Consider the following 22,973-nt stretch of genomic DNA (forward strand, 5'->3'; position numbering starts at 1 on the left):
CTCATGCGCAAAAGGAAATAATGCGTTCTGTGTTGGTTAAATGTTATGTGTCAACTTGGCTAGGCGATGTTGCCTATTGTTTGTTTAAACACTGGTCTGGATGTGGCTGTGAAGGTATTTTGTACATGCGATTAACATCTGTAATTTAAGTAAAGGAGGTTATCCTTGATAATGTGGGTGGGCCTCATACAGTCAGCTGAAGGCCTTAAGAGCAAAACCTGAGGTTTCCTGGAGAAGGACTTCTGCTCCAAGCTGTAATATAGAAATTCTGCCTGAGTTTCCAGCCTCCTGGCCTGCCGTACAAATTTCAGATTTGCCAGCCTCCACAATCATATGAGCCAATTCCTTAAAATGAAATAAATCTCTCTCTCTCCATATATGCTAAATATATATCTTATTGGTTCTGTCTCTTTGGAGACCCCTGACTGGGATACTTTCTATGAACAGGGTTGACAGGAGGACTCCCTGAGACCCTGCCTCCATGCTTGGGGGAGGGACCAGCCTCTGGAAACATTATGCAGTTAGTATCAGCTGTTGGATACAGATGAGGGAACGGAGGCTTGGAGAAGTGACTTGTCCAAAGTTTCAGAGCTGGAGTCAAGATTAGAGCCAGGCCTGCCTTCCTGCCTCTCCCAATATGTCCTTGCCCTGTCACCCACCTCATTGCCCAAGGGGCTGCTGGTGGCTCCCTCGCTCCAGGGGTTCCCTTTGGGTTTAATTAAAGCCCTCAAGCTCTGGTCGGGGGTGAGACCAGAGGCACTGTTGGGGCCTGGCGGGTACTGAGTTAACTGATTCTTGTGCAAGACTAACAGGTTTGTGACATGTCAACATTCACCAGCCCTAAAACTGTGGTGACTGTGCTGTGGCTTTTAGAGTCATCGTGAGTGAAATCAACCAGGAGAAATGGCTTCCCTTCACCTTAGGGAAGCCTTCTCAGCCCTGCTCTGCACTCTGCAGACCTTGCAAGCTAATCTCTTTGCAGCATAGACCTGGGGTCAGCAGCACAGAGGCCCACAGAGGCCAGATGGGGTGAGGCAGTGCATGCCCTGCGTCCCCTGGGCTGAGGGGAGGCCCCATCTCAGCTCCGGCCATTGTCATCTCAAGGAACACAGCCCGGTGTGGCCAGGCCTTCCTCCCATTTTTCGAGAAAAGCCTCACATCCAGATTTTTTTTCTTTTTTTTTTTTGCGGTACGCGGGCGTTTCACTGTCGTGGCCTCTCCCGTTGCGGAGCACAGGCTCCGGACGCGCAGGCTCAGCGGCCATGGCTCACGGGCCTAGCTGCTCCGCGGCATGTGGGATCTTCCCGGACCGGGGCACAAACCCTTGTCCCCTGCATCAGCAGGCGGACTCTCAACCACTGCGCCACCAGGGAAGCCCTATTTTTCGTTTTTTAAGGAAACTCCATACTGTTCTCCATAGTAGCTGTGCCAATTTACATTTCCCCCAACAGTGTAGGAGGGTTCCCTTTCCTCCACAACCTCTCCTGCATTTATTGTTTGTAGAGAAGGTCAAAATCTTTGATTCCAACTTTGTTTTTTCTCTCATACAGAATTGTATGCATTCTTATAAACAACCTCAGATTCTTGCTGGAGTGAGGTTGTTTTCAAAAAATAGATAAATAGGTTTACTCATTCGGCAAATACTTATTGTGTACTTACTGTTTACCGGGCATTGAACTAGGTCCCAGGGTAGCGGCTGTGAACAAGACGGATGCAGTCCTGCTCTCATGGAGTAGACAGTCTAGTGGGGGAGACAGATGTAAACACAAGCCCATCCAAACACGTGATCACATGAGAGTGAGAGCTCACACAGGTCGTTTGAGTGGCCAGAACAAGGGACTGCTTTATTTGGGGGCTTGGAGAGGACTCCTGAGGATGGGACATTCCAGGTGAGTCCTGAAGAATGAGAAGAGCCAACCAGGTGATGTTGGGGAGGAGGAGGCCGGGCTGGGGATCCATGACCTTGGTTGCTTCCAGCTCCAGTCACTGCGCTTCATGATATAGGCAGTTGGAAATATCACCCATCGTGCCAGGCACCAAGGAGGTGTTGGATACGTCTCATTATATTGCTATCATTATGAGCAAAATGCAAACGAGCACGCATGGATGACAAGTTGGGGGAAGTGGGCAGTACTTGGAAGATGGGCTCGGGCTCTCTAGGCCTTTGAGGACCCTGAGGAGGGAGAGTGGGGAGGAGCTGGAAGGCCTCCAAGCCCCCGTTGAAGTCACAGAGGCTGGTGTAGCTGGTGAGAATGAGCATGAGGGGCAGCAAAGGCAGCCTGGGCCCAACTGAGGGGCCCTCCAAGAGCTAACAGAGAGGTGGACCTTGTTCTGTGGGGTGTGGGATTGGGGGACAGCTCTGAAGCCTTGGGGTCAATCCTAGGTGAGACAGACCCTGGGCTTCAGGCAGAGTGAAGTGCCAGTTCCAGTCAGGGGAGCCTGGGGTCAGGGGAGGGCAGTCATGGCATTTACCCAACCTCCAGAGGCCATCCGGCTTGATACAAAGACCTGGTTGTGACACCAGCTCAGAGCTTCCCTCCAGCTAACGGCCACCATCCCACCCAGCCCCTAGCTTCCTCTTTTCTGAGCTACCCACATGGAGGTCCGTTGGGACTTTGCTTTCATTGCTTTGACTTGGGGGGCCTGGGGGACTAGAGGGGTCCGCAGAGCTGGTGGTTCAGAGGAGGTGCTCCATGAGCATTTGGTGAATGAATGAATGCATGCACACACGCATGAATGAATGGAGTGGGTAAATAGACGAGGATTCTCCGTGGACTGTGTGTGAATGCACGTGTGTGGTGATTTCTCAGGTCCCAGAGCTGGGGGCAGCTTGTGGGCAAGTTGTGTCAGCAAAGAGGTAAGTGTGGAAAGTGGGAAGCTGATGGCTGGTCAGCAGATAGTGCAGAGATGGGCAGGAGAATCTGAGCAAGGTCGTTACCAGACACTCGGTTGCTTTGGCATTTGCATGAGTCTGCCCCCGGCGAGATCTGCGAGCACCCTACCACTGCACCCTATCTCGTCCATGCACAGACTCACAGGGCCCTCCCCAGGGTCCATGCCATCTGCCTCCACGCCGTCCTCTGTGTTCACCCTGGAGCTGGCTGTCTTTGATCCTGGTCCTGGTCTGTGGACTGCGTGTGTGGTCAGGACCCAGCTGAGGCCCCGTGGGGCTGGGCTGGGGTAAGGGCTGCAGGACAGACGGAGGGCAGGTGGCAAGTCTTCCCCATCGCAGACCCTAAGCCTTTCTCCTGGTCCTTCTCCTGTTGCCTCTGTGGCCAGCACATCAGATGACCATGGGTCTGCGTGGCAGCGCTCCCACTTTATATCTGGGCAACTACATTTAGAAAATAGTTTTCCACAGCCTGCCCATGTCTTAGCAGACAGAAAATTGCTGGCAGCTCTGAAGTGACAGTTCAGGTTTGGGAGTTCTTGGGGCCAGAGCAGCCTGCTGGCCACATTCACAGGTGCACACGCTGGATATCTCTCAAATTCACACGTGGTCCCAGGCCCACAGGTGCCAGAGTCACTAACACCCCCTCGTGCACAGCCACATGCCCAGCCACTCTAGTCATAGGGACAGCAACACACATGAAAACAGCCACATGTAGGTGCAAAAGTCACACTTGTTGCCAGCAGACATACAAGGACCGCCACCATGCACCATGGTGATACGCGGTGTCACACACACATGGGCTGGGCAGTGTAGGGTCATAGGGTTGTGCACGGTGCTTCACCTCTCACCCTTACTCTCCCCCCACCCCGAGTGCTCTCTAGCTCCCTGGGTTGTGTCATCACTGTCCCTTCCCCCACCCGCATCCCTGATGAGGTCAGGGCTATGAGGTCAGTACGTCCCCCTTGGGAGCTTGGGAAACGTTAGTGGTTTGTAAATCACCCGAGTCCAGTCAGGGTCACCTTGGGACATTCGTGCACTTTCTAAAGGGCAGTTGCGTGTTAGGCACAGGCAGGAGACCAGAGAAGATACATGGAAGTGCACCTGAGGTGGCTCTGGTCTGCGTTCAGGCTGTTTAACAGGTGTTCTCTGAAAAAAATGTTCTGTGGCTAACTTAGGAAAGCATATTATATAACTCAGCTGGGCTGAACAAAGGTGAACCGGTTTCTTGTTTGTGGGTTTTGGCAGGGCCGTGTGCTGCCAGAGCATTCAGGGTGGTGTTGGGGGGTGATAGTGTGGGTCGCATTTCCCACCCACGCTTTCTTCTCAGGGCCTCTGGTGGGCTGGGAGCACTGGGGCAAGGCTGCTTGGGGGGCACCAGTAGTAATCCGTGGACCGCTCACTCTGTGCCCCACCCCAGGGCTCCAGATTCAGCAGCGCACCCGAGAATCTGCATTTCTACAAGTTCTCAGGTGGTGCTTCTGGGACCACACCTGGAATGGCAGACTCCCCTCTGACCTAGTCCTCTGTGAGGTCTGCGGGGTAGCTGCCCAGAATCTGCACTGGAGTCCCTGGGGCCTGTCTGAGTCTGTGTTCTGCCTTCCCTCCGAAAGTGGCTGTGCTGGCTGTACACCCACAGTCCTCCCCTGTCATGTCAAGGCTGTGGGTTTAAGCAGCCTTGGGTGTTGGGATAGTCCATGAATTTGCCCATGATGTCAGTGGTGGCCTTGCTCAGGACTCCCAAGGAATCTTCTGACAAGCAAGGCTTTTTAATTTATTTATTTAATTATTCCTAAATATTTATTATTATTATTTTTGGCTGTGCCGCGTGGCATGTGGGGTCTTAGTTCCCTGACCAGGGATCAAACCCGTGCCCCCTGCAGTGGAAGCGTGGAGTCTTAACAACTAGACCTCCAGGGAAGTCCCTGACAAGCAAGGCTTTGACTTCAGGGTCCTCCTGCCCAGGGAGCTGACATCAGGCCCTGAGCCTTGTTTTGAATGGCTCTGCCTGGCCAGTGGACTGCAGGCTGAGGTCTCTAGGTCACTCATCCCGGCCCTCCTGGGTGCAACTCCATGAGCAGTGTCCTGCTTCTCATGTGTCCATATCTGCCCACACACATGTGTGCAGGTGCAGGAAAAGTCTGCAGTCTGCGCTCCTGCACCTCCACCCTCCACCCCTGCTTGCCCTTCTTTGTTTTTTTAATTGACAAAACATTATATTAGTTTCAGGTGTACAATGTAAAGATTCGATATTTGTATGTATTGCAAAATGATCACCATGATAAGTCAGTTAACATTTGTCGCCATACACAGTTCCCCCAAAATTACTTTTCTTGTGATGAGAACTTTCAATATCCACTCTCCTATGTTCAAATACGCAATACGGTATCATTACCTATAGTCACCATGCTGTACAGTTCATCCCCATGAATTATTCAGTTTATAACTGGAAATTTTCTTTTTTCAGCTACAATTTATTTTTAAAAATTTATTTATTTAATTTATTTATTTTTGGCTGCGTTGGGTCTTCATTGCTGTGGGCGGGCTTTCTCTAGTTGTGGCGAGCGGGGGCTACTCTTTGTGTTGGTGTGCAGCTTCTAATTGTGGTGGCTTCTCTTGTCGCGGAGCACAGGCTCTAGGCAGGCAGGCTTCTGTAGTTGTGACTTGCGGGCTCTAGAGCGCAGGCTCGGTAGTTGTGGCGCACGGGCTTAGTTGCTCCGCAGCATGTGGGATCTTCCCGGACCAGGGCTTGAACCTGTGTCCCCTGCATTGGCAGGAGGATTCTTAACCACTGTGCCACCAGGGAAGTCCCTACCATTTATTGAGAGCTGACTGTGCCAGGCCTGTGGTTTAATCCTACTGCAACCCTATGCCGTAGGGTTGTGTTCCCCAAAAAGATATGTTGAAGTCCTAACTCCCCAGTACCTGTGAATGTGACTTATTAGGAAATAGGGTCGTTAAAAACGTAACGAAGTTAAAATGAGGCCATACTGGATGAGGGTGGGCCCTAATCCCATAACTGTGTCCTTAAAAGAAGAGGGAAATTTGGACCCAGAGGCACATAGAGAGGAAGGCCATATGAAGAAGGAGACAGAGATTGGAGTTACGCTCCACAAGCCGAACCCCTGGGTCTACCAGAAGCAAGGAAGGGTCCTCCCCTAGAGGCTTTGGAAGGACCCTGCCAACACCTTGCTTTGTGACTTCTAGCCTCCAGAAGTAGGAGAGGATAAATTTCTGCTGTTTTTAGCCACCCAGTTTGTGGTGTCTTGTTACAGCAGCCCTGGGAAACTAATACACCTAGTTTCTGTTAGGATATCCATTTTACACAAGGAAATAAAGCTCAGAGAGGTTAAGCTCTTGCCCACAGGTACAGAGCAAGTCAGTGTTGCACATGGAATTGGAACCCAGATCTATACAACTTCAAGCCTGTGGGCTCAGCCTCTCCCCTACGGACCCCCCTTGACTCCATTCCCTGACCCACTGCAGCACCCCACCCCCTGCAGCCTCAGGGGAGACCCCATCCCTTCCCAGCTGGGGGCTGCTAGTCTTCTTCACTAGCTCCTAAAACTCCTCCATGTCCTGGTTTCCCCAAGCTCCAATCTTACCTTCCCCAGCAGACTTCAGGGGTGCCCCTCACTGTCCCCCCAGACCCCACATAGCCTCAGTCCTTGGTGCAGCTCTCAGCTGTCCATGTGGGAGTTCTGGTACTCCACGGCCCGGACTCCGGATCCTCCTGTGCATCTCTGTGCAGTCACGATCTCCCCGTGGCCACACCCCTTCTTCCTGCTGCTCCCAGGTCTCCACGGCCAGGCCTCTGTCCCCAGACCTCTCCCCCTCCAGCCCTGTTCAGGATGGACCCTCTAAAGGGGAGCGCTGACTGCACCCCCTCTCTGGCACCCCAAGCTATGAGCAGGCCCCACTGCCCCTGAGTGGCATTTGAGGCCACTGTCCAGGCTCCTGTGGGCAGCAAGGTTCAGACAGAGGAGGCCCCGGTTGCCTTCTCTGCAGTAGAGAAGGCCTCCCCCATCTCCCTGCCCCCAGCCCATTTGACTCCCCTCTCCGCCACCTCCATCCTGGCCCAAGGGCAGAAGCTGCCGCTGCCCAAAGCAGGTCCAGGTCTACTCAGCCAAATTTGGCGGAGGCCTGGCATGGTTTGACAAATCCTGAGCCGGCCTGTTCAGGAAAGGGAAGGAGAGCAAGGCCATACATAGCTCATTTGATGTTGCAATAGCCTTCCTCTGGCCCAGTGGAGGTTTGCACGAGGAGAGGTCATTGGAGTCCATGCAACCATGTGATGTAACTGGGCAGTGGCTCATACACAGGAGCGTAGACATGTGGTGTAGCAGCTGGTGTCGGCGCTCTACCTGCTCCCTCCTTACTGACCATTTTGGGGCCCACAAGCCTGACTTCTTACTGCCAGTACCAGAGACCCTGTGCTGAGGGCTTTCTTTGCCCCAGAAGACCCTAGGCCTGGTGTAGGACTGGCTGGAAATGCCAGGCTGTCGAGTGTGGGTGGATAAACCCTCGACTCCCTCACCTCAGGTGAGATGACCCTGAGGCACATTCTGTATTGGGTCACAGGCTCTCCAGCGACCTTGGGCTCTGGTCACCTGAGGTGGTAACTTGGTTAATAATGCCCTTCACTGCATGCTCTCCATCCTTTGTCTCCCACTCCCACTCCCTACTGGTGTTTTCTAGAGTCACCTCCCAAATAAATGAATTAAACTTGAATTCTTTCTCAGCTTCTGGAGGAACCCGAACCAAGATACACAGGCACAGGTACACACGTCAAGTATCTCCCATAGGCATGCGCACATGTGCAACAGACACACAATCACCTACAAGCACTGAGAGGCACACGTGGGCATACACAGACACACAGTCACACACCTTCATCCATTCCATATGCTCTTGAGAGGGGACCCGAATGAACTGACAGGACCCTCCCTCTGAAAGCACTTGGATCCTCACAAGAAAACCCCATCCTGCTTCTACTTCAAATCCCCACATGCACCTTCTCCTGGAAGCCCCCCAATCCTGCCAACAGAGGGACACCGTCAGTGCTGAGCCAGAACACCTGGAAGGACACACAGAGGGCTCAGCCTGCTTGGTGGCCCTTTCCCTCTCTGGTTTTCCTGGAGCAGAGGCTCTGGTTCATCACCTGCCTCCCCCATGACCCTCCATAATGCCTGGGGACCCCAGAACAGGGTGGGGCACGCAGCTGGCATTCCACAGATGCTTGTGGAATAGAATTGTCTGCTCCTGACCCCATAGCAAGCCCCTCCCTGAGTCCCAGCATCACTGGGGACCTTGGGAAGGATTTCCTGGTGTTCCTCAGGCCCAGTGGTGGTTCCAGGGATTGAACTGTCACACAAGTTTGGTGAGTTTTTCCGGTGCCAAGCCAGGGCTGCGTGCCCAGGACCCCCCTGTGATCAGCAGGGTGTGGTCCCTGCTTGCACAGAGCTCATAGCCCAGGGGAGATAGATGAGAAAGCTCCAGCATATAAGCAGTGAAGGGGATGGAGGCATGAGGAGTGTCTGGGGTGGGGCCAGCAGAGGTGTCTCTGAAGGGATGATGTCTAGACCAAGGCCCGAAAGACCGTGAGTGAGCAAAGCGATGAGCTGGGGGAAGAGCAGCCAGACAGAGGGAACAGCCAGCGCAAAGGCCCTCAGGAGGGTCTGAGCATGAGGGAGGCCAATGTGGCATGATGAGGAAGGGAGACCAAGGGGCCTTGCCTACGATTGCCTCCAGCCCTTCCTCTTCCAGCTGACCACATCCACCCATTGAGGCCAGAAGTGCCCTAGAGGTCACCTATGGATGTCCTTGTTGTACCCATGGGGAACCTGAGACCTGAGATGGGATCACAGAGCAGGTTGGGGTCAGAGCTAGGATTTGTCGAGTCTGGGTCCCTGGCCAAGGCATCGTAGCTGAGTGACAGTCCCCTGGCTCCTCGAGGGTAGGATGGAGCTGTCCAGGCACTATGGTGCCCAGGGTTTCTTTATCAGGTCCTGGGACCACCATGTCACAATCCCAGGGGCTTGTTATAAATGTGGGCTCCCAGCCCCACCCAGATCCATGGAGTCAGACTCTATGGCTGGTCTGGGAATTGGTATTTAAACCAGCTGCACCTAGACTCTGGAAACCCTGTGCCCTAGGACCCCTGTGGTCCTGGTCTTGGCAGTCCCACTCCCTTTGATAAACAGCTGAATGACCCTTCTATGGCCCTGCTTCTCAAACTGAGGCAGTTCATAAAACCACAGGATAAACTGGGGCATCTTCCTGAATATCAGTGTGACTTGGCATTAACTGGTCCATCATTAAAACATTAATTTGATATTAAAAAGATATTGAAAAGAAGAGTAGATGCTAAACTTATCTGACAGTTTAAGATAAAATATGAGACAACAAAGGACTTTCTAATGTGGGGTTCACTGCCTTGGGACTGTTTCGGCCTCCATCCCTACTATTGGGGGTAAAGTCTTGAGGCCCTCTTAAGTTTTACCGGGCCCTGAACTATTTAAGGATTCTTAGTTCTTCTTCCTGTATTTGTTAGGATTAACGGTTCAGACTGTGCAGACAGACACACTTGGGTTCGAATCCTGGCTCCCCATTTAGTAACTCTGTGCATCAGTTTCCCCATCAGTAAAATGGGCATAATATTGTACTACTCCTGGGGTTGTAGCTAAACCTTCACATGGCTTTTGGTGTACAGTGACCTTTGGTAAATGAAAATCATCAGTTATTTTATAGCTGGCACTATTCCAGGCTGGTTCACCACACCACAATTCAGGGCTCCCTGGAGGAGGGAAATCTGATTATCCTCTGGTTTCATGGGTACCTGGCCCTATCTTCCCACCCCAAATGCTCTGGGGGCAGCCAGCAAAATCTGCTAGGGGGCCTGAGGAGCTGTGGCCTGCATTCTTCTAGCTTGACCAATTTCCCTGGGTTTGGGCTGGTGTCACCAAACACCCCTCAGGTGGGCAGTGGGACATGGGGACCAAGATTTGCTCTGGCTACTGTGGACAGGACACTGAGTTCCTTACCGGCCTCACCAGGAGACTGAAGTCCTAGAGGCTCCATGACTTGCCCAGGGCCACAGAGCCAGTCCATAGCCTAGGGCTGTGCAGTCCAATACGGTAGCCACTAGCCACATATGGCTGTTTACATTTCAATTAATTAAAATTGGATAAAATTTAAAATTCTGTTCCTTAGGCACGGTAGCCACATTTCAAGTGCTGGATAGTCACATGTGACCAGTTGGTCAGTGTGATTACAGAACATTTCCATCGTCACAGAAAGTTCTCTCGGTCACACTGATCTAGAGGGGCTGTTCTCAGCCTTGGCTGTGCACTAGACTCACCTGGAGAGCTTTTAAGAAACGTTGGTGCCTGGCCCCACCTGCAGAGGTTCTGAATGGCAGCCAGGGCTGAGAACTGCTCCGAAGCCCTGTTTGCATTGTCTACTGGAAAGGTTTCTCTAAACGGTTCAAATTGAATTCAGACTTTTTGTGAGTGTCTGCATCCCGCTTCCAGCCCATGTGTGCAGAGCCAAGGTTGGGGGGTGGGGCTCAGTTTTGTGGAATTCCCTCTCTTACCACAGTTGGGCTGCCCTGGCCCCTTCCCGTCTCTCTGGACAGTGTGAAAAGGAGGCCCAGCATCTCTCACGGGCTTGCTTGAGGCTGTGGGAGAGAGGCCATGCATCTTGCCTGTCATGCTTATGGGAGGTGGGTTGAAGTACCCAGAGGCGTCCCTATCTGACTTCAGTGGATGGTGTGGAATGTGGCTACTGGCCAGCTCTGTGTCTTTCTGGAAACTGGTCCCAGGGACTCCTGGGACACTTGACATCACTGTCCCAGGAATTGCTATGGCAACTTTAGTCATGCTACCCACTGTTTGCAACATGCAAGGACAGGCCCAAGCTGGATGCTACTCAGACTGGCCACTGCTATGGGATGGAGGAGCAGGACTAGGCGAGGTTGAAGGCTTGGGGCTCCACGGGACCTCTCCCCACTTTGGGGTGGGCCTACCATATAGAAGGCTGACCTGCAGGGGCACGCTAATTTCATAGCGGGTTCTCCTGAGGCCCAGAATTACAATGGGTCTTCCTGGGGAGGGTCACCCTGCAGGGGTCACTCCCACAACAGGGAGACCTGGTACCAGAGCTCCATCTATGAGCAGTCTCTTTTGGCTCACCTCAGCCCTAGGAGGGGACATGTGGCCCTTGGGCAGGGAGTCTGGGAGTGATGACAGGGTGAGAGGCCCTCACAGGGGGCCCTGAGTGTGGGCTTTGTACCAGGATAGAGACATCTCTGCCATAGGGGGGCTTGGAAAAGAAGCTCTCTTTGAGCCGCCTCAACATGGAGCCCCCCAGTATTAAAGCTCTTCCAGCACTGAGTGTTCCCCCCTCCATGGAGGCCCCAGTCAGAAATGGAGTTCAATCTGGTCGAGGTGGCATGGGGTGGGGACTGCTCCATCAGAACATGGAGGCACCAATCTTGGTTTATGCAGGCTGTGCCAGTGTTGTATCCTAGGTTGTCTATGTGGTTTTGGCAGAGCTGAACTCTGCGTTCTTATGGCGAGTAAATGAGCAAGAGGGAGTGGGGCATCCCCAGCTGCTCCTCCCTGAGGGGTAAGGATAGCAGACAGTGGGATCTGGAAAGACCAGCAAGGATGAGTAAAATCTTCCAGTGCCTCTCGCTTTGAGCAGACCTGACATTTGAAAATCATTTTACAGAAGGGTTTCATAAATTTAGTTACGTAGATTATGAACTCCTGTAAACCATGGGTGTTCTATAGCTAAAGTTGACAACAAAACAAAACAAAACCAAAAACACCACCCAACAACAAGAATGATTGAACCCTTATGTGTAATAGATATATTTTTCTGTATTTAAATTTTTTTCTTCCTTAATGTTTTCACTTTAAATGTTTGTCCAGTAGGCAAGAGAATAGCTGAATAAGATGCAAACATTGGTGGGAAGGCTTGAAAATTGTCATTTGAACAGTGCTGAACAATTTCGGGTGTGTGTAAGCGATACTATACATGTTTTAAGTGGAATTTCATATTGTATAAGTTATGTGAGCCTGACAATTTCTAACATACAGGAACCAGTTTTAAGCCAAACCACAGCGAAGATGGGATTAAATGTGTCTATTTCTTGGGTCTGGCCCCAAACCTTCCAGGTCCAAAGAAGAGACTCACTCCTCCACATGCCAGCTCCCCCCCACTGCCAGTCTCTGAGTTCACTGAATTGGGCTCTGGTTTGCAGGTCTAGGGACACACCATCTTAGGTCTCAGGATGTCCTGAGAAACCTCAGGGCCTGGCCAAATCTTAATCAGTGTTGAAGTATGGCCAATCCACACTTAACCAGAGAGGTGACACAAGGTTCCCAAATCTTGACAAATGTCCAGTCCAGATCAGGTCCAGAGTGAGGTAGGGGTGTGTGGGTGTGTGGGTGTGGGTGTGGGTGTGGGTGTGTGTGTGTGTGTGTGTGTGTGTGCGCGCGCGCGTGTGCGTGCTGTGGCGAGGGCGGGGGTGGGTGGGGTAGGCGGTCGAGCAGGAAGGTCTAGAGACCCAAGAAAGTGAGCAAGGACGACCTCTGGCGGCCAGGCCCTTGGATTGTCTCCTCTTTTAAACTTGTAATTTATAACGGCTGCTCAGGGCTGAGGGTCCTGAGAGGGCCAGGCTGCGTCACACCCTCTCATGTCACAAATGGGGAAACTGAGGTCCACAGAGCAGGGTTATTTTTCCCGAGGTCACGCAGCGAATCATGGCAAGAACTGAGAATAGAACCCAGGCCTCTCCACTCCAAGGGTGTGATTCCGAGTGACTAGTGTTCTTTTAAATCGACACCTGTTTTAAGCGCGTTCGGAAGAGCGAACTACTTAAAGAATTCCCGAAGGGTGAATAATTGGCTCTTAATGGGGTACTGAGAGAAAAGCCGGCCTCGTGGGCGCTTGAAGAGGACTCAATCACAACGAGCCACAATTAACCCAAACAGAACGGTTTAAGCATCTCCACTTCCGGGATCCTTAAAGCGTTCACTTCGGGTTATTCACGGCCCCGCCCTCATGGCATTCTGGGAAATGTAGTCCCACTTTCCTCCAGACACAAGGATGAGGGCGTCTTGGAACTGCATTTCCCAGAAGGCTGTGCTCGCCGTCTCGTTAGCCCAGCTACGGGTCGGTGGGGCGAACCTCTCATCCTGGACTTTTTAATTTCTCAGGGGGAATGAGTGACGGTGGACAGAGGCCTTTGGCGGCGCTGTCTGTAGGCTGCCTGGCCTGGGGGCGCTGGACGCAGAGACCATGGAGCCGGCCATACAGCTCTCCTTCCAGTCGGGGGGCAAAAAGCCGAGGCGCCGCGTCTCCTTTAACCGCGGTGGGCGGGGCGAGGCGAAGCGACCCGCGTTGCTATTGGCGGCGGTTGGGGGCGCGGAAACTGAACGGGACGAAACTGCAGCCGCTGCTTCTTCGGGCTCCTGTGGCGTCTTGGGCGCTCCTGGCCCCGCCATGGCCGCACCCTGCCTGGTAAGTTCCTGCCAGCTGCGGCCGCCCGGGCTTTAGTCTCCCCGCCTAGCCGGACGGAGGGTTCCAAGCTGGTCTTCTCTGGCCCCAGTTTACCGTCTGTGCAGGGGGCACTTGAGTACGGGCACCTGGTGAACGCCTCCTGCGAGCCAGGCTCTGTTCGGGCTAACGGGGCTAAGAAACCAGCCTCTGCCCCCAGGATTTGCATCTACCCCTAGCAGGGGAGACACTTGTATGGCCCGACTGGAGGTGTGACCTGGGGCCAGCGCCGGGCCTCTCTGGCTTCTGTCTCCTTATCCTGAGCAGTGGATGGCTGAATGGGGGTTTGTTTGAGGGTGCACCCTGTTCCGACGTGTGGGAACAGCAGGCCTCCGGGATGCCCGGGACGGCCCAGGCCTGCAGTGTGACCTGGGCCAGACTGCCCTCTCTGAGTCCCAGGTTCTTCGTGAGGCCAGAGGGGAGCACTCCAAAGCCTCTCTTTTTGAGAGGTTGTTTTAAACCTGAACCTGCCTGGTCCTCTGGCTGGGTTGAAAATCAAGGACGCTGGGTGGAGGCCTGTTGGCTTCCTTGGGTGTCTGGGCATGTGAGCAGAGGGCTCAGACTAGGAACTAGGCCTTTTGATCTCTAGTGGTGTTTGACCCCTCCACCCCAATATATAAACCACCTTTGGGGGAGATGAGGAACCAACAAGCCTGTGGGATTGGAAGAGAGGGTGTTGGGAGATTTCAGGCGTCCCCTGGTTAGGGGCGGATCTGAACTTGCCTCTAGAGGGTGCACTATTTTACCCTTATTCTTCCAGCAAGTTCAGGTGGAGCAGTTTCTGCTCAGTTCTCTGCCCTCCTCCAGCTGCCATTCCTTCTCTTGTTGAAAGGAGGACTCAGGCTGGTGTGTTGGGGGGTGGAGCTGGGCAAGGGGCCACGGGAGCCTTTGTTCTGGTTACAGCTCCCTGCAGTCCTTGTTCTGCCCCAAGGCTGTTTTTTCCTCAAGAGGAGGCTTTGCTGGGCTCCCTGGTGCCCCCAAAATGCTTCTTTGAGGTTTAAGATATTTGGGGTAGGGGGAGATGTCTGCATGGCTGGACTATAACTCTTCAACATGAATTGCTGTTGGATGGAGAGAATCTCCGGAATATTATCTCCATGTCTTCCTAAGCTACTGCTTCTCTGATGTTGGGTGGAGTGGAGGTGGTCGTAAAGCCACTGGGGGCTTATTCAGGGCTGACCTTTGGGTTCACTGGCCGGTCCACAGTGGGACTGAAGGTATAGGATTTGATTCCTGAGATGGGGGTGCTGAAAGTCCCCATTTTCTCTTGGGTCTTTGGAAAAATAACTTTATTGAGATATTATTCACATACCATAAAATTCACCCTTTTGAAGTGTAAAGTTTAGTGGTTTTTAGTACACTCACAATATTGTGTAACCATCACTGTCTATTTCCAGAACATTTTTGTCACCCCAAAGAGAAACCCATACCCATTAAGCAGTTGCTCCCCTTCTTCGTGACTGCCCCCCCCCCCGCCGCCCCTGCCCAGTCCCTGTCAACCACTAATCTATTTTCTATCTTTATAGATTTGCCTATTCTGGACATTTCATATAAATGGAATCAGACAAAATGTGGCCTTTGGTGTCTGGCTTATTTCACTTAGCGTAATGTTTTCAAGGTTTATCTGTGTTGTAGCACGTGTCAGTAGTTCATTCCTTTTTATGACTGAATAATATTCTGTTGTATGGATATACCACATTTTGTTTATCCATTTGTCTGTTGATGAACATTAAGGTTTGTCCACTTTTGGGCCATTATGAATAATCCTGCTATGAACATTTGTGTACAAGTTTTTGTGTGAAAATGCTTTCAACTCTTACGGGTATTTACCTACAATTGCTGGATCATTTGATAACTCTGTGCTTAACTTTTTGCAGAACTACCAAATTGCTTTCTACAGTGACTGGTTTTTGTTTTTATTTTTAAACATTGTTTTCTATTCTGGCTGTTTTACATTTTATGTGAATTTTAGGATAAGCTTGTCAATTTCTGCAAAAAAAAGGCATCTGAGATTTTGAAAGGGATTCTGTTCACTCTAGATCAATTTGAGGAGTATTTCATCTTAACAATATTAAGTTTTCCAAACTATGAACATGGGATGTCTTTCCATTTATCTAGGTCTTTCTATACTTCTTTCAATGATGTTTTTTAGTTCTCATATGTCTTGCACTTCTTTTGTTAAGTTATTCCTAAGTATTTTGTTCTTTTTTATGTATCATAAGTAGAATTGTTATCATACTTTTATTTTTCACATTGTTCATTGTTGGTGTACTTGATTTTTGTATATTGATTTTGTATCCTGTAAGCTTGCTGAACTTGTTTACTAGTTCTAATAGATTTTTTAGTGATTCCTTAGGATTTTCTATATACAAGATCATGCCTTGAGCATTTTTTTTTTTTTTGGCTGTACGCGGGCCTCTCACTGTTGTGGCCTCTCCCATTGCAGAGCGCAGGCTCAGCAGCCATGGCTCATGGGCCCAGCCGCTCCGCAGCATGTGGGATCTTCCCGGACCGGGGCACAAACCCCTGTCCCCTGCATCGGCAGGCGGACTCTCAACCACTGCGCCACCAGGGAAGCCCATGCCTGGAGCATTTTTAAATGCTGCTGGCTGTTATAGGAAGAGTCTTGGCCCTGGGGAAGCCCCTTCCTCATCTTGGCTTCACATATTTCACCCTGGCTCTCCCTCAGGAGGACCCCTCGCTGGAGAGGCATTTTAAGGGCCACCGGGATGCAGTTACCTGTGTGGACTTCAGTCTCAACACGAAGCAGCTGGGTAAGAAGAGGCATCTTATTCTAGGCACTAGGTTATGAGCTGAGAAGGTCACGTTTCTACCTGGGAGGTGTGGCGTGGGGGAGCAGGGCACAGTGAGGACCCAGGTGCTTTGTCTAGACCTACCTCCTGCTTCAGCCGGCCTGCTCTCTGGGCGCTAGGCTTTATGAGCTCCATTCTGCATGTGGAGTGTGAGGCTCGGAAAGGTTGGGGGCCTTGCTAAGGTCACACAGCCTTTGAGGTTAGGACCCGGTTCTGGGCTTTTCCGTGCACACCCCATCCACCTCTCAGGCCTGGCCTGCAGAATGAACCCTAAACAGTGGCTTTTTCCTTGGGTCTTTATTGATTCTGTTGTCCACAGTACCACGGGCACACCTCCTTGTTGAAGACGCCCACCACTGAGAAGGATGGGGGGGCAGAGCCGGGTGCTCCCCTCCCCCCACTGCCCTTATGCTGCAGCCGAGTGCTCCCTCCTTGGCCACCTGGGGGTTCATACACAGCTGTCACGGCTGCAGCTTTCTTGTTTCTATGGGCGAGGCTCCCCCTTCATCCAATGGTCAAGGTCCCCTGCCAGAAGCTGCTGGTCTTGTGATATACGCTGGAGATTAAGAGGAAACAAGTCATTTTTGGTCTGTTCTGCGGACCTCCACTAGGCTTCTGATGGGTCCTCTTAATGGTAAAATGGCCACTGGATTGAGCTGGCTCCCCAATTTTGCGAGGACTTGCTCTCTCGAGCCGCAGAGTGTGTCTGTGGGGAGACCCGGGACCCTTGGTTACAGCCCAGGTCTGGTTGCTGTGTGGGCCCGCTGCCTGGAGTGGTGACAGGCCCTAGGCTCTCCGAACTCCTGCTCAGCAGTCACTGGAGGTGTGGCCTGTCCCCATGGAGAAGGCAGAGCTGGGCTGTCTCTGCTGCCCGCACCCCACCCCCCGCCCGTCTCCAGCATCCTGGTGGAGGCTCCAGGCCTGCTTGAGCCGAGCGTCATGGCATCTGCTCTCTCCTCAGCCAGTGGCTCCATGGACTCATGCCTCATGGTGTGGCACATGAAGCCCCAGTCACGTGCCTACCGCTTCGCCGGCCACAAGGACACCGTCACCTGTGTGAACTTCTCCCCTTCGGGACACCTGCTTGCCTCAGGCTCCCGTGACAAGACTGTCCGCATCTGGGTACCCAACGTGTGAGTTAAAGACTTGGAGGGGCTTGTCTGAGTCTAGGCCCTAGTGCTGGACTGGTCACAGTGGGACATCTGCCCCACTTCCGAGGAGGTAACATCAGAAGCTGGGGCTTCAGTCGGGGCCCTCCCCTCAGGGCCAATAGGGAGATCCTGGGCTGACCTCAGCCATCCTGGAAGGGATCCCACCTGACGCTGCCTGCACGTGGGTGAGGCTCTGGCTTCCCTTTTGGGGGACTGAGGCACTCAAGCCTGGATTTACTTTGGGAGGGTTCTGAGGGGTGGGGAGGGCTTCGATGTGCCCTTCTGTTGCTCTTATGGGTTTATGGGTTTCCTGACTCTGGATACCCATCCCTGCAGCAAAGGCGAGTCAACCATGTTTCGTGCACACACGGCCACAGTGAGGAGCATCCACTTCTGCAGCGATGGCCAGTCCTTCGTGACAGCCTCCGACGACAAGACAGTCAAGGTGTGGTCAACTCATCGCCAGAAATTCCTGTTCTCCCTGAGCCAGCACATCAACTGGGTCCGCTGTGCCAAGTGAGTAGTGTCCTACCTGGAGACCGCTGGAGGGACCCCGGGGGTTGGAGGGCACAGAGGAGTTGGCAGGTGCTAGCACCATGACCTTGGACAAGTTATTAGCCACTCTTTATCTTCCTGAACCTCAACTTCCGTATGTGTGAAAAAGAACAATAATAGTTCTCACATTGTAAGTTGTCCAAGCTTCACTGAGCTAATGCACGACAAGTAAGTTAGTCCGTTGTCAGCCACGACTGACCCCGACGTCTGTGCTGATGCAGCCCAAGGTGAGTCATCAGGGGCCACTTATTAGCAATAGCAACAACAACAAGGTAACGTCAGTACCACCACTAGACGTTTTCTTCTAACTCCTCATGGCAGTCCCGCAAGTAGGTGGCATTGTTGCCATTTTGCAGATGAAGAAACTGAGGCTCAGAATAGTGTAGTATCTTGCCGTGGGGCACATTGGGAGTAAGTGGCAGAGCTGGGGTTGGAAGCCGAGTGTCTGGCACTAAGGCTTGCCTACTTTCCTCTGAGGACGTTCCGCTCCTCAGAGGTTGATTTTGCTTCAGAGCTGCCAGATGGGGGCCCAGGCTTCTGAGAGGGGTTGGTCTGGAAGCTGGTTCTCCCTTTGGTGTGGGGGCCAGTGCCGTGGGGATGGGGGCCAGCTGATTCAAAGCACCTTTCAAGGTCTAAGAATTGCGGACACAGCTGTGCCTGCTTCTAGCTTATTCTTTTCCTTTCAACAGAGATCTCACGTGTCGAATCTCTGTGCTCTGGAGGAAGAGGATGGGGTGTCTGGGGACACTGGGAAACCATGGGAGTCAGAGGTTGGGGACTGTTGAGCTGTGTTCTTCTGGGGACCCCATGAAGTTACTTGTTCTCCAGGGCCCTCGTTCCTCTGTCCTGGGAGCTCCCTGATTACTCTGAGAGGCCCTCACCATTGGGCTCCTGAGAATAGGAGGGGCCCCGCCAGCAAACAAGTGTTGAACTCACACCAGGCCTTTGGTGGTGGGTCCCCAGAACCTCCACTCCTTTTTTGTTAGCAGGTTGGTTTTGCTGACCCATTCTCAGAGTTAGATGTGGATTCAGGGCACTTGGGAACAGGATAATGATGCCAAGTACCAGCAGTCAGCACGCATGTTGCCATGTGCAGTGCTGGGGGCCTCGTGTGCGACGCTACTGCCTACCTGCTTACCAGGAGGTAGGCACCCTTCTGACCCATCTTGCAGAGAGAAAGGCATTTGCCCAGGATCACTCAGGGTCAGAGCAGGGCATGTGGCCCAGGTGGGTTCCTGAGGTCAGGTGGTGGGCAGCTCAGGAAGGGTGACTGTGGAAGATGGTGTGTGGTGCCCGTGATGTCTGTTGACTGGTGATGTGACTTGTGCCCCGCCTGGTTCAGGTTCTCCCCGGATGGGCGGCTCATCGTGTCTGCCAGTGATGACAAGACTGTCAAGGTGTGGGACAAGACTAGCCGGGAGTGTGTCCACTCATACTGTGAGCACGGCAGGTGAGTCCCCAGACCCTGTCCTCCACCTGTAGGCGCTCGAGAAAAGCATAGACCTGGGCTCGAAGAGGCCCTAGTGGCCTCCAGTGGCGGCACTTGGGGCCCACCGCCATGTCTCTGCTGCTCCCTGGCTCTGTATCTTTTCGCTTGTGGGTGGAAGTTTCTGCCTCATCCCCATCCCCACAAACAGTAAGAGTGCTTAACCTCAAGGCACGAAACTCTTTTTGAACATCTTTATTGGAGTATAATTGCTTTACAATGGTGTCTTAGTTTCTGCTTTATAACAAAGTGAGTCAGCTATACATATATCCCCATATCTCCTCCCTCTTGCGTCTCCCTCCCTCCCTCCCTATCCCACCCCTCTAGGTGGTCACAAAGCACCGAGCTGATCTCCCTGTGCTATGCAGCTGCTTCCCACTAGCTAGCTGTTTTACATTTGGTAGTGTATATATGTCCGTGCCACTCTCTCACTTTGTCCCAACTTACCCTTCCCCCTCCCCGTGTCCTCCAGTCCATTCTCTACGTCTGTGTTTTAGAGAAAAACAAATACCGTATGCTAACACATATGTATGGAATCTAAAAAAAAAAAAAATGTTTATGAAGAACCTAGGGGCAGGACAGGAATAAAGATAAAGATAAAGGCATGAAACTCTCGAGGCCTCTCTTTTCCCTTCACTTTCTAGTTCTCAAAATTGTGACACGTCTGTCTAAAGAAGTTGAACCCAGACCCCCAAAAGGATGTTCTCCTTGGTGATGACTTTATAAATGAAAGGCTAATCAGGTTCTTGTAGTGGATGGTGACTGTTCATATCATGCCGCATCACTGAGAGGGATGAGCCTGCATTTGAGCAGGGACCCACCCAATCTGGGTTCCTAGATGAACCTCAGCGTCTGCCCCTTGTTAGGCTGGGAGCCCCAGGTAAGGGTCCCTCCTGAGGGCTGGCCACGATACCAGCCTGGGTGTCACATATGAGTATATCGAGGGCCCTTGGCTTGTCTTCTAGAAATAGGTGAGCCAGTGGTTCTGGGACCCTGCTGGCCCTTGATGTCTGGGCCTCAGGTGGCAGGGCCTGCCCTGCCTCCTGCTCTGGTAGGGGCATCAGCTCTAACTGAAAGCACCCGAGCAGCTGGCTGACCTTTGGTCTGAAGTCCACTTTCTCTGCTCGCATTTAGAAGTTGGTGCTGAGACTTGCTCCCTGGTAAGTGCCCCTCAGGTCACTGCTAGCCTCTGTTCTCACCCTCTCCTTCTTGTTCTCCCTTGGCCGCCTGGTAAAGATACAGGGCAATAGGGAGGTATTCTGTGCTGAGGGAAGAGTGTGAGCAGGTGTGTGGGGATGGGGATGTGCTGGATGTTTGGGGGTCTGTTCTGAGCCGGGGCAGACCTCCTACAGCATGCGGTGGCCCCCTTTCCAGCTTTGTCACCTACGTGGACTTCCACCCCAGCGGCACGTGCATCGCCGCCGCCGGCATGGACAACACGGTGAAGGTGTGGGACGTGCGGACTCACCGGCTCTTGCAGCACTATCAGTGTGAGTGTCCCCGAGCGGCTGCAGTGGGACTGTGCCACGCCGGGTGCCCGGCTCTTGGCTGTGGGGCTTAAATGGGCCTGAGGACAGCTGTGGCTGGCTTGGGGTTAGGGGGGGAGTCCTGGGTCTTTTGGGATCTTCAGGGGTGGGTAGTCTATGGCGTGGCTGTCCTGGAACCTTGGCCTGGAGATAGAGCGTGGTGCTAACTGGCATCCACCAGCCCTTTGGTGCCCACTTACGAGGTGGCAGAACCTCATGCACACTGCGGTCCAGATGGGGGCTCTCAGTGGGGCTCTGGCCAGGGCTCCTCTTGAGGGGCACTTCTCAGGGGCTGCCCATGCCACTCACCTCCCCCTGTAATGGAGGCTCTGTCCTCCAGGGCCAAGGTGACAGCCCTGGGGTGGTGAAGGAGACATGTCTGTCAAAAGAGGTCAGTGTTGGTGGGACCTAGGCCACCTCTGGTTCCACAGTGTCCTCCACAGATGTGGAGCCGTGAGCCATATGGAGGGTCGACTTGGTAGGGGGCCAGGCTTGGAAGCCAGCCCTGGTGCTGTGCCCCCTTATTTATATATATATTTAATTATAGCCCTTGGAAGGCAGGGCAGCGGGCTGTCTACGTGGGCTGGTATTGGGCTGCAGGAGGGAGGTGGGAGTGGGGGCAGACTTGGGTGAGCTTACGATGAGAGAGCTGAAGGTACTGGGATATGGAACTGGCCTCAGAGCAGGTATGACTGGGCAGAGTCCTAAGTCACCCCAGTTGTGGGGATGGGGCCCAGGGAAGGGAGCTGGTGAGGGAGTCACCATCAACTGGGAGTTGTGCAGGGGGCAGAATGGGTGGGCAGGCCTGGAGGCTCAGGGCTGAGACCAGGGAGAGTCAGAGCTGGCATTGTTTAAAGAACTGTGGTTGTTGACTTGGGATTAAGTTTCAGGTCCATGGGCTCACTTCCAAAATTCACACCTGAAAATGGGAAGGACATATCTGGAGAAAAGTGTGGGGCGTGGGGTTCAGAGCTCTCCCCTTAACACCCCCCACAAGCCCTTCCAATTCTCAGATGTTTGAGGCCAGGACTTTCTTGGGGTAACTGAAGGAACAGATCTTCCAAGAAGGGGGAGTGGATCCTGGTCTTGAAAAGCACATGATGGAGGGTGGCTCTGCACCCAGCTTCAGCATTTTTAGCAGTGTGACTTTGAGCAGGTTACTTGACTTCTCTGGGCCCCTGGCACAATGATAAGGCCTGTTTCTCAGGTGATGTTGGGAGGGTGATGAGTTGGTCCATGACAAGAACTTACAGAGTGCCTCACACAAAACAGGAACCAGGCACAGTGTTAGTGACAATGACAGTGATGCTGAGTCTCAGTCAGGAGGTCTGGTCTCCCAGCAAGGTGGGCCCAGTTGGTCCAGGCTTGCAGTACTGTACACCACCACTAGGTGGCAGGGGCCAGCCATGAGAATGGTTCTTTCCTCAACAGGGAGTCCTGGGGTTTGTCACTGATGCTGTTTCAGACAGAGGCTTCCTGAACAGAGCCCCAGCAGGGTCTGCCCTCTACTTGGAGACCACGCCTCTCCCTCCTCTCCTTCACACTCAGAGGCCTTTCTCCTCCTGCTCTGGGCCAGGCCTGAGTTGGAGACTGGGTACATCTGCATAGCTGACTGGGCGGAAGGTGGGAGGTGCAGAGGAGTGCTGGGCGGGAAGGCCACCTCTGAGTGTGGGGTCAGGAGGGAGGACTTGCACAGGGAGAGACGGGAAGGGAGGTGATGAGGCAGAGCAGTAGTTAGGAGTATGGGCTCTGTTTCCTGTCTGTGAAGGGCTGGTGGTAGCCTGCCTTATGGGGTTTGTGAGGATCTGATGGGAGAATCCACATGAGGATTACAATACATTACTGGGTACATGGTTTGTACCACATAAATCTTGATACTGGTGAAGAGAATCTCCAGGTGACCCTGGGAGAGTCCAGGCCCACCTGTGATGGATCAGGAACCTAGGTCTGGTGTTGGTGAGGTGCAGCAACAGGTACCTGCGGGGG

The 22,973-nt window shown here is 52.9% G+C and overlaps 1 protein-coding gene across 2 annotated transcripts in view; it reads left to right on the forward strand.

The window, feature by feature from the left end:
• Positions 1-13,025: 13,025 nt before the first annotated feature.
• Positions 13,026-22,973, forward strand: part of POC1A (POC1 centriolar protein A) — a 76,429-nt gene continuing 66,481 nt past the window's right edge. Inside the window, exons 1-6 of one of the 2 annotated variants that reach the window (XM_004267878.3) lie at positions 13,026-13,420; positions 16,146-16,230; positions 17,231-17,402; positions 17,757-17,936; positions 19,318-19,425; positions 20,836-20,951. In XM_004267878.3, the coding sequence (XP_004267926.1) occupies positions 13,199-13,420; positions 16,146-16,230; positions 17,231-17,402; positions 17,757-17,936; positions 19,318-19,425; positions 20,836-20,951 (883 nt within the window). In that variant the 5' untranslated portion in view covers positions 13,026-13,198. The remainder of the gene's footprint in view (positions 13,421-16,145; positions 16,231-17,230; positions 17,403-17,756; positions 17,937-19,317; positions 19,426-20,835; positions 20,952-22,973) is intronic. The other variant, XM_049693568.1, reaches the window with a different exon arrangement.

This window comes from Orcinus orca, chromosome 10 (genome assembly GCF_937001465.1).
Source record: "Orcinus orca chromosome 10, mOrcOrc1.1, whole genome shotgun sequence".
Lineage (NCBI taxonomy): Eukaryota > Metazoa > Chordata > Mammalia > Artiodactyla > Delphinidae > Orcinus > Orcinus orca.